This window comes from Drosophila navojoa, chromosome 5 (genome assembly GCF_054131105.1).
Source record: "Drosophila navojoa isolate 15081-1374.11 chromosome 5, UAZ_NAV_1.0, whole genome shotgun sequence".
Classification (NCBI taxonomy): Eukaryota; Metazoa; Arthropoda; class Insecta; order Diptera; family Drosophilidae; genus Drosophila; species Drosophila navojoa.
In genome coordinates, this window is record NC_142893.1 from 12,681,764 (window position 1) to 12,693,085 (window position 11,322).

Genomic DNA, 11,322 nt, shown 5'->3' on the forward strand with positions numbered 1-11,322 from the left:
GCCTATTTGCTGCACGACGAAAAAGCTCTACGGCAGAGCTTTTTGGCTTTGGCGGCTAATTTTGTTAATGGAATGCATGTGCTTAATATTCAATCAACACAGAAGTCAAGTGTTTGTTTTATTTATTCGTTTCATTCTTAGCAGTGTCAATTGATTTTACAAAAAATCAAAATTATAGTTAATGTAATTAGTCAAGCTTCTTCTTCTCTATCATTTACAGTTGAAAACGGTAACTTAGTTCACTCATAATAGCGTTACAACTCATCGTGTTTGCATTTAAAAAATTTACTGTACTTAGGATAAAGGAAAACATTTAGTCCTTGGCGGGCACCTCGATGACGCGCGGCTTGTCAATGATGCGTGCGGTCTTGTTGCCCTTCTCCACGATGCCAATAATCCAGGCCTGGTAGCCCTCCTGCTTCTCAATATCTTTGCAATAGGCGGCCGCCTGCTCCCTGGGCAAGCAGATGAGCAAGCCGCCCGAGGTTTCCGCCGAGTGTCCCTGCAGTAGCTGGAACATATTGCCACAGGCTTTGGCAACAGCTGCCATTTTCGCAATCACTGGAAGATTATGGATAACAAAGGAAACATCCTTCTTCTGGTGAGCGGCCAGAGTTTGTGCATGGCCCAGCAAACCAAAACCGGTTATATCGGTGGCTCCATGGGCGTTGTACTTGTGCATGAGACGAGCAGCGACTCGGTTCAGGCGCGACATAGAGTTCATGGCACGATGATAAGCCTTGCGCACATCCTCCTCAGACACAACCAACTTGATGCGGTTCCAGCGCTCGGGCTGATCGATCCACTGATGCGCATTTACAGCCACTTGAGTTCCCAATGGTTTCGTTAGTACCAAAACATCTCCCACAACAGCATTGTCCGGCACTATGTACTCGTTTGGCTGGCATATGGTTGAGGCGACGCCACCAATGGTGCACCATGGATTCACAACGCTCTGGCCGCCGGTCACGGTGGTGCCCGCCTCCAGAGCTGAGTCCTTGAAGCCCCGCATGATCAGTGGGATGACCACATCGCGTTCTTTCTCCGTCATCTTGGTGCTTACGGCCAATAGCATAAGCATATTGTCACAATCAGTTACGCCCATGGCATACAAGTCACTGAGTACGTTCGCGCAAGCTATCTTTCCCATCATGTAGGGATCGTCCACAATCGGATAGAAGAAATCCGTGGTCTGCACCAGGCAAAGACCTCCGTGGCGCAGTGGTATGACGGCACAATCAAGACCAATGCCAATACGGGGTATGGCCACGTTGAGGAATTGCGGTTCCTGATCCTGAGCGGAGTAGTCTTGTTGCAGTGCTGAGACGAGCTTTGAGAGGACCTCTTGTGGCACCTTGCAGCCACGACCTTTCAGGTCCGCAAAACGTGTCAGACGGAAAGATGCATCCAAGTCATGAGCAGTTGGGTCGAAAGGCCGGCGCAACTCAGCGTCGCCACCGCCGTGTAGTTCGAGATGAGCAGCATTTAGCACGTCTGCAGCGTAGCTCATTTTGTGATCAAAATAATCTAATTAAATAAATGTAATGATTGCATTAGTATTTGTCTTCCAACTAGAAATACGCACTTTTTGCCGCCAATAAAACGGGTGGCAACAAATAACTCGCGTTCTCCCTGGGCACGAATACACACGCAAATAGACGTGTACGTATACAGATTTTCAGTACGCTTCTACGTGTGTGTGAGTAGCGCGCTTTGTGATTGGCTCTTTGCTCGATGGCGGCTGTATCGGGCGAAGTCAGTATTTCTCCCTGTCGTCAAAGAACAAAACGTGAACAATGTCCACTTTCTTCAATTCACAAAAGCCTAATTCTGGCCCGCTTTTCGAACGGATAAATTACCGAATACACCAAGAGCAATATTTACTTACGATTTCGCGTCAAAATATACAATAAATTAATTGAAAACCGGACAATAATTTTTTATTTAGCGCGTTGATTTTGCTTTTGCACTGCTGTCGCTGTCTGAATACAGTTGCATGTTTGGTATATCGATAGCTTCGGCCACACAGTGGCACAGCGCTGCCAACTTGTTTCAAATATAGTGGCGCGTTGAGAAAGCAAATAGAATTAATTGACAATAAAATTAATAAGTTAAAATGAAAGAGTTACATTCATACTCTTACTACTTTAATTATAAGCTATGTCTCATCTACAGTGCTGGCATTGCTTTAGTGGCAAGTGGCCTCCACGCAAATTAACAACAATGGTAGCCGTTAACCGATGGCAAATCAGTAACAAAACTGAGAGAAAGACAAGCGGAACCTGTTGCGCGAGCGCAGCTTAAAAGTAAAAGTGGAAATATATTAAAACAAAATAAGAATAGTTTTTAACTAATGTAATTTGCTTAAGGTTTACATGGATGACCAATAGTTGGAAATTTTTTTTTGTTGACAAAGAAACAAAAGACTTAAGCTACAAACTCTTTCCTCTTGCCATGGCCAAAATGAACCAATGACGACAGCGACAAAGACACGCACACACCTACATAAAAAGTAAATAAACAAGTTATATTGAACATGATTCAGTTACGCTTGCGCACAATCGCCTTGTTACTGCTGCAGTTATTTGCCTTAGTCAGCAGCGAATATATTTATGGCGAACCCAAGTTCAAATGCCCCAGAAAGTAAGTAACATATATGTATGTTTAACAGAAGTTTAACTAAGATTTTAAAAATTAAATTTATTCAATTTATAGACCACAAGTTTTGTACCCCTGTCTATGTGTAAATGGCAGCGATGTTGGCATTTTTGTTCGCTGCGAAAATACGAACTTGGCCACGCTCTCGGTGGCCCTTCAGAACTTAGCTTCTCTGGAGCTGCCAGTGGAAGAGTTGACCATATACAAGGGACACTTTGGTGCGTTGCGGTCATATAATTTATAATGGAAGACATTGATTTATCTGCTACTTTCAGTACGCCTCTTTGGTCCGCTTTTTGCGCATATTAAGGCGCGCGTTTTGATCATTGAGGAGACGCCACTTGCCACTATTGAGGATTACGTATTTTATGGCATGAACAATACGTTGGAGCAGGTCAAGTTGCTGCGAACAAATTTAAGTCAAGTTGGTCAGCTGGGATTCGGCGTAAGTGACTTTGGGGCATATAAATTTCCTCAGCAAATAATATTATAAATTAATGCCGCAGATCTTGGGCAAAACTCGTGAGCTGGTAATCGATGGGCATGCGTTTGAGAAACTACCCAAGGATCTGTTTTTCGGCCAAGAAATCACCAACAAGCTCGAAATTATACGATTTACAAACGGTCTGTTGAGTGATCTGCCCGTGGAGACATTTCAGCCGCTACGAAAACTAAAAACTCTGGATCTGCATGGAAATCAGCTGGAGAATCTTAAGCGCAATCAATTTAAGAATCTGCGTGAACTGGAATTGCTGGACATAAGTCATAATAAGATCAAGAAACTGGAAGCGCAACACATTTCGGATCTAACAAAACTGGGCTGGTGCAACGTCTCGCATAATGCCTTGAGCGAGCTGAGCCGTGGCACTTTTGCCCGCAACTCGGTGCTCAAAGTTCTCAATTTGTCACACAACAAGATTGGCAAGCTGGACGCGAACAGCTTTCGAGGAATGCGCTTTCTGCGTCGTCTCTTCTTGAGCGACAATGCCATTACAGATGTGGGACGTGGCACGTTCGGCTCTGTGGCACGCATCGGCACAATTGATCTGGCGCGCAACAAGCTGAAGAAGATTGAGTATCAAATGTTTACTCAAATGAATTATGTGGAGGTAGGTGAAGTGAAAGAAACATTCGTTATTTTATTATTAACTAATATATTTCTAGGTGGTGGACTTGGCAGAGAACAACATAACGAAAATCGAAAAGAACTCGTTCAAGGACATTTACCAGGCCGTCATCAATGTCTCGCACAATGCCCTGGAGCTGATTGAAACGGCTGCCTTTGAGAATTGCATTAATATAACCAAATTGGATCTCTCACACAATCGACTTGCTAACTTCTCGCATCGGAGTTTCGATGAAACGACCTTCGCTACGGAATTTCAGCTGAGCTTTAACGCCTTTACAAATTTAGCACAGGTACGTTGGCTTTTAATGATAAACTGTATCGCTATGTCTAACTACATTTCTATTTTTAGATACCCATTCAAAATATGTCTGGCCTGCGCATCTTGAATGTCTCGCACAACAACATTACGGAGATACCCAAAAATTGTTTTCCCAAACTCTATGAGCTGCACACAATCGATGTTTCGCACAACAACATATCTCAAATATTCAATGGCGTCTTTCAAACGTTATTCTCCTTGCGCTCTATTGACTTGAGTTACAATAGCATGCGGGAGATTAAATCCTCGACATTTGGCACATTACCAACATTGCTGGAGATGAACTTGAGCCACAACAAACTGGTTAATATTATGCGCGGCTCGCTGGCCAAGCTGACGAGCATGCGGCAGCTCTATTTGAATAATAATCGATTGGAGAAGCTCTTCCAATTGCCCATCTCGTTGAATGAGCTGCATTTGAGCCACAACAACATCAGCTCCATACCCGCAGGCACTTGGCCCGTTATGAATTCCCTGATATATTTGGATCTCAGTCACAATCAGCTTGCCGATAATTTGGATGGCCAGAGCTTTACGGGACTGCTGGTTGTCCAACGTCTCCTGCTGCAGTCGAACGGCATCAGCAAGCCGCCAATGGAGGCGGTGGCGGTGATGTCAACGCTGCAATATCTCTACCTGGAGGTGAGTGTTGATGAGACTATAATTATAATAGCTATATAACTCAGTATACCTTAGCTGTGATTGTCTGAATGGCTTTTTAATTGTTATTATTAAATTCTAATTTATTTTTAAATAGTCATTAGAGAGACTTTAGAGTGATTTACATATAATTTGGTTTAATGATTTCTAACGTCACTTCCTTTTATTTTTTATAGTCATTTATAACTTTAGTATTTGTCTCGAACTGGTTTCAAGCATGATTCATCTGTTGATAATTACTTATTCAAGATCTATTAATTTAGTTAATTTAAACTTGTATTAGCAAGTTTATGTTTTTAATTTGTTGTTTCCAAATGACTAATTAGCAAATTCTAAACTTAATTTGTCATTTATGTCCTCAGCTGAACAGTGTCTAATAATTCTGAATAATTTATTTGCAGAATAACAACATTAGCGTGCTGGAGCGAAGCGCCTTTGGCAAGCTGCCAGTTCTGTTTGAGCTCAATCTCTATGGGAATCAGGTCTCGGATATTAGGTAAGTGCTGCGACCTGACACTGCAGTCAAACAGATGTATTTAAATGAATAATTCGGTTGCACAGCAAACGGGCGTTCGAGGGTCTGCTGCAGCTGCTCACACTCAATCTGTCAAGCAACGGGCTGAGACAGCTGCCAAATGATATATTCATTGGATTGCCATCGCTGCGCACACTCGACCTGTCGCACAATGCCCTCTCGAAGCTGGACAATAAGACGCACGGTGTGCTGGACGATTTGCTCAGTCTGGAGACACTTAACTTGAGCCACAATCGCATCAGTTTTGTGACCAAGAAGACCTTCCCATCCCATCCGTATATACCCTACAATCTGAAGTACTTGGATCTCAGCTACAATCAAATGCCCGTGCTCACCTATGACATAACCTTCGGCACGAAGAAGTTACTCAAGTTGAATGTCTCCCATAATCAAATTAACGAATTGCGTCGCGGCGTCTTATCGAATTTTACCTCGCTGCAATCCTTGGATTTGTCCCACAATGAGCTGACGAATCTGATGTCCGAGGAGCATATCTTCGATCTACCCAAGAATCTGAGCAGCTTGGACATTTCGCACAATCAAATCTATCATTTGCCCTTTGGCAATTTGGTCAAGACGCTGTCGCTGAAATACATTGACCTGCGGAACAATAGCCTGGAGGATATACCAGCCTCGCTGGTGGCCACCATGCACAATGGTAGCCAAGTTCTGTTGGCCGAGAATCCGCTGTATTGCGGCTGTAACGTGCGCCCGTTGAAGCATTTTATGCTGCAGCAGACAGCGCCTAGCGAGGACCTGAGCAGCGTCAGTTGCCAGACGCCCAGCTTGGTCAAGGATCAGCAGCTGCTGAACATCGAAGATGAATATCTAAATTGCAGGGAGGATGAGCTGGAGCTCTATGCGGGCAGCGAGTACAAACAGCTGACGGACGTGCGCTTTCGCGAGGTGCAAACGTAAGCTATAAATATTAAATACAAATGCACTAAATCAGCTGTAGCTAAATTCCTTTATTTTATGTTTAGCAATAAGGCGGGCAATCTAACCCTACGCTGGTTTGTCTCGGCCATTGCAGACGTGGCGGACTTTAATGTTTACATTCGCAGCAGCAGCAACGAGATTTTGCACCAGGCGGACTATGCCTACAATCAGCGCACAGCCGAAATACCCGTCGCCGAGCTGTTATCGCATGGCGAGGCGAAACTGGGTGGCGCCGAGATTTGCATTGTGGCCCGCGACAGCGACGGCAACACGCGCCGCTGGTTTGCCGGCCAATGTCAGGCGCTGCCCTCGCTCAAGCTGCCGAGGACCTTCTTTTTTGGCAACTTTAATGTGAGAGGATCGGGCAGCGCCACAAAGTCACCGAATACCTGCCTATTGTACATAGCTTTAACATTGTTTGTTATCCATATACAATATATACAGCAATAATAAATGCACTCGCGTATGCATACTGCCAGCCTGCACTGTAAGGACGCGCTCTGCTCTGACCTTACAGCTACAGCTGAACATGTGCGCGCCGCACGCTGTGCACATGTATTTGTTTACTTGGCCGTTGCCGTTGTTGTCGAAGCGCGCGAGAGAGAGAGAGAGAGTGGGTGTTTGGGTGTAGAACAAACGGGGTTCCCGTTGAGCACAATTGAGAATATGTTAAAGCCCAACCAGCTGATGCTTTCGAACTTTCATTCACAGCGAAAACACAAAAGCAAAGCGCAAGCAGCAAGCAGCGGGCAGCCAAGCGCCGCCAGTTCGTGCGTGTTCGGGCCAAGCGCTCGGCTCTCCATTCGGCATTCAGTTATTTGTGTTGTTTTTGCACGAGCAAACGTCACAGAATGACGACGACGCCGCTGGCAGCCAGTGTGAGCGCAAGGACTTTGAGCAAAAGCAAAGCTTGCCAAACAAATGCGCACTCGCATGCTCACGTTCTCAGCTTTAACTTAGATGACGCTTATAAGTGCGTGTACAGTGGTGGCTAGCAATGAAGTGCTCTGCTGTTGAAAGAGTGCAACTGTATATCTATTTCTATTCAGAAAATGGTTGGGTTCGTGCGTATACTTATTAAGACTCTAAGGAGTATATAAAAACTTATTTATATATGAAATAATGCATGTAGCTATAGGGTACGCACGTTAATTTAACAAAATTTAATAACAAATTGTTTAATTATATATTTAATAATGTCAGTAAAAATATTTTAACGATAATACTGTTGTCGAAAAATTACGTATACGCAATATTGGATTTCAATCTGTTTACAATATTATGAATTCACTTACTAATACACTATAAAAAAGATAATAATATAATATATATAATATAATAAAATAAATACAAAATATATATATATCATAATATTTCATTTTTATCCAAGCAAAACACCTGAAAATAAATCATAACTCCCTGCTTATAAAAAAATTTATCTAATGACAAACACTATCTAAATGGCGCTCTCTTTATCGCAGCGCGCCCACAATTGTTGGCCACCAGTGTAGCAGCACGTTCAGGACATGTGCACTTTCACTGGCAGCGAGCGCTCTCGTTTTCGGTGTATTGTGCTTTTTAGTTTTGGTGACTTTGCGCTGCTTTTGCATTTGCGTTGGCTCTATGCGGGTGTGTATGTGCGTGTGTGTGTGCGCTTTTGTTTGTGTGTGTGTCTGGTCTGTGTGTGTCCTTATCGATTTTCAGCGAAATTTCACAGGCTCACGGCGCACGTCAGTGCCAAGCGAAGATTCACTTGTCGCGCTGAGTTCGTTCGTGTCGTGTTTCGCACAGCACAGCAGCAGCGAGTAACAGAGTACCAGAGTACCGTTATGTAAAGCGATTTTCAGTTGAAAGTACACATACAATAAGTGAAACGCTGCTGTGAGCAAAACTAAACTAAGCTAAGCGCCACTCTCACGCACACACACATTCCATAATTTGTTATAAATCAATTGATTCAAGCAGCATTGTGATAAACGCAGCGAACGTGCAAGAAAAACGCGCTAAGAAATCTACTTCACAATACTTAACAAAAAGCTAATCGAAACACGCTGTGCTCAACTGTGCCGTAACACGGGACATTGAAAATACGAAGAAGAAGCAGAAGCGAACGAAAAAAAAACGTTCCAGGTAGCAGGCGAAGGAGACATAAAAAGCGAAGGCGCAAGCGAAGACGAACGAAAATGTAATAGAGGTCAAAAGAAGCATTGATTTAACGTGCACTTTCTTCTTCTGTTCCATTTTCTTTATATGATTCGCTTGCGGTTTCTGTACGCGTGTGTGTGTGTGTGTGAAAGAGTCAAATTGTGTTGCGTAAAGAATTTGTTTAACATTTAACGAACGCTAAACGGTTCATTCAATAAAAGCACACATGCACACGGTAAACCTCTGGGTGTGTGTGTATTGTTAGTTATATGCATGCATACATACATATATATGGATATATGTATGTATGTGTGCATGTATATGTGTGATTCTATGTGTGTGTGGATGACGAATTACCTCTTACTTACATATGTCCTTCTTTTTTGCCAAATTTTTAAACGACGCAGCTAAACTGAGCGCAAGTGGCATATAACACAGTTCAATATAACAGTAAACCAAGCATAATTACATAATCAAATAGAAAAAAAACGAAACGAAAACAAACAATATAAGCTACAACTAGATCAAACTTCAAGTGCAGCATTACTTAATCAACGACCCCGGAAACGCCTAAAAGCAAACTAAGAAAAAACCACAAAACACCTTAAAACAAAATAACCAAAAAACCTATGTACCTGCAACAAAGAAATTGAGCAAATACACAAATACATAAAAACACTCTGACACACACACCTACGGCAAAGCGCAGCAATTATAAGTATTTAACAAAATTTAGCAAGAACAAATTACTTTTAAAAATATACAACAAAAAGGAAAAACAGAGAATTACAAAAACACTCGCTACATACATACATACATACCTATATATAAAGGAAAAGTGCTATAACATATATACAATACAATTATCTATAGAGGCGTTATATACGACATAACTATTACCTATAAAACAAAAAAAACACTCACACATATAGATATATATATATATGTGGTACTTATATAAAAACGTTATGCGATTCGTTCAGCAGTGAATGAAATAACTGATATAACTAGAGCTATAGCTAAAGGAAACCTCGTAGTTTGTAGAACAAGCGTCTTCTTCATGTAGCAAAATCAAATTAATTATATATACATATATATGCAATTATATATATGTAGTATTAATCGCACTTAACGACTAAACTAAAACTACCAAGTAGTTGCCTCTCTCTCTACATATATATATATACAAATTGCATAGAATATAACTAATTATATATCTGTATATGTATATGTATGTGTATGTGAAAATGGATTTATTTTTATAAAGCCGCAAAAACGAAACTACAAACTCCAAGAATTACGAAATAAACGCACTAATTAAGGACGTGCAGGACGACAAGGACGCCTACAAATTCGCCTCGCGTGCTGCTTGTGCAACTTTTATAGCTTATATTTAGAGATATATCTAAATATATATGTATAGATATATATGTATACCTGTGTTTGGGTTTCTTGCATTACGCGCCTTGACGTAACTTCAGCACAAGCCACGCCGCGCCACGCCCCACGGTCGCCCGGCCAACCACAAGCGGCCCGGTTACCCCGAAATTGAAAAAAGAAAAGAAGAAAAACCCGGACCACAATATAGCCACATATATATAAATATATATAGATTTATATATATAACGGTAACACCATAACGCCTTAACTTAACTCACAACAATTTCCAACAAGCCATTAGCGAAGTAGCATCGCAGATAATTCGTTGCGTTCATTGAACTTTGAACACGAAGACAAAGAGGAAGACGGAAGAGTAAGAGGAAGACGAGACCAAAAACCAAAAACTAAAAGAAAAAGGAGCCGAATCGAAGCAGATAGAAATTCAATTTGTATTCTTTTGCCGTGGCCTAGAAAAAAGTGATGCTAAATAGTAAATTTATTATAGCCGTTCTTTGTGATATTCTAAACATATGTATATTTAACGATCTTAAACGATAAACGATAAACACAAATAAATAATTAATTAACCGTGTGTGCTCTCCGCCTGCTGCCCACCATCCTTCAGTTTCGCCCGCCCCGCCTATCATCGCCACTAACAACTCCACCTAAAACGACAAACAAATAACTAAAACAACGGTATCCCTTAGAGTATATAAAACGACGTCTATAATCCAAAGTACAAAAGAACACAAGAAAACACGAAAAATCTACATATAATATACTATATTGTAGGCATATATATACATGCATATATAGATACAAGTCAAATAAAAATAGCAACATATGGTATTAATATATATACTCAGTAGACAAATACGTTAAACATAACCTCAAAACTCAGCATTAGCAAGCGCCCAACTGAAACTCAACCCAAAACTCCAGTTCCAATTTCAATTCCGATTCGAAAGCGAACCCAACCAGATCCATAAGCAATATAACTAGTGCTGTTAACTATTTTAGTAACTACATTTTAGACAGTCAATCTACGTTACTTAACACCTCCAACTATAACCCACCAAAGACAGACACGCACACACTCAAACACACACACGTACACATACACAAACCCAACAGAGTTTAGCAAGTGAAATAGTAGAATAATAAGAGCAAATAAAAAGCCGCTAAAAACGTTCAGCATGCGGCCGCTGTGAGTGAGAAAGACAGAGACAGAGACAGTGTGAGAGAGAGAGAGAGAGCGAGCAAGCGAGAGTGAGAGTGAGGGAGTTAGTGAGCCAAAAGAAGTTATCTAAGCAACAACGAAAAGCAATTATTTTTGTTTATGTGTTCGTATATGTCGTGTACTTGTATTCTCGTATTAGTTAATTCTCAAAAATCGAAACGCAACTTGCGCCCACGCCACACACACTGACACAAGCGGCAGTGAGAGATAGACAGAAAGAGAGAGAGAGAGAGAGAGACAGACTATACACCTAAACAAAATTCACACACACACACACACAAAGATACACACTACATAGGCACAGAGACACAACCTCG

General features: G+C 41.6%; 2 protein-coding genes across 2 annotated transcripts; one reads left to right on the forward strand and one right to left on the reverse strand.

The window, feature by feature from the left end:
• Positions 1 to 105: 105 nt before the first annotated feature.
• Sps1 (inactive selenide, water dikinase) lies at positions 106 to 2,036 on the reverse strand. Its single transcript, XM_018104842.3, has 2 exons — positions 1,889 to 2,036; positions 106 to 1,527 (listed from the first exon to the last, which is right to left on the reverse strand). Exon 2 carries the CDS (start codon positions 1,508 to 1,510, stop codon positions 314 to 316), a length of 1,197 nt encoding a protein of 398 aa, XP_017960331.1. The 5' UTR covers positions 1,511 to 1,527; positions 1,889 to 2,036; the 3' UTR covers positions 106 to 313.
• A 333-nt stretch (positions 2,037 to 2,369) lies between these two features.
• On the forward strand, positions 2,370 to 6,806 carry conv (insulin like growth factor binding protein acid labile subunit convoluted). Its single transcript, XM_018104820.3, has 9 exons — positions 2,370 to 2,643; positions 2,716 to 2,876; positions 2,934 to 3,103; positions 3,165 to 3,767; positions 3,823 to 4,077; positions 4,137 to 4,748; positions 5,168 to 5,262; positions 5,328 to 6,215; positions 6,285 to 6,806. Exons 1-9 carry the CDS (start codon positions 2,537 to 2,539, stop codon positions 6,688 to 6,690), a joined length of 3,297 nt encoding a protein of 1,098 aa, XP_017960309.1. The 5' UTR covers positions 2,370 to 2,536; the 3' UTR covers positions 6,691 to 6,806.
• The last annotated feature ends 4,516 nt before the right edge of the window (positions 6,807 to 11,322 follow it).

Bases quoted from the DNA above. Each gene is read 5' to 3' on its own strand.
- Sps1 (XM_018104842.3), bottom strand. From the start codon at position 1,510: ATGAGCTACGCTGCAGACGTGCTAAATGCTGCTCATCTCGAACTACAC.
- conv (XM_018104820.3), top strand. From the start codon at position 2,537: ATGATTCAGTTACGCTTGCGCACAATCGCCTTGTTACTGCTGCAGTTA. The intron at 4,749-5,167 runs GTGAGTGTTGAT...ATTTATTTGCAG, and splicing joins TGCAATATCTCTACCTGGAG to AATAACAACATTAGCGTGCT. The intron at 6,216-6,284 runs GTAAGCTATAAA...TTTTATGTTTAG, and splicing joins CGCTTTCGCGAGGTGCAAAC to CAATAAGGCGGGCAATCTAA.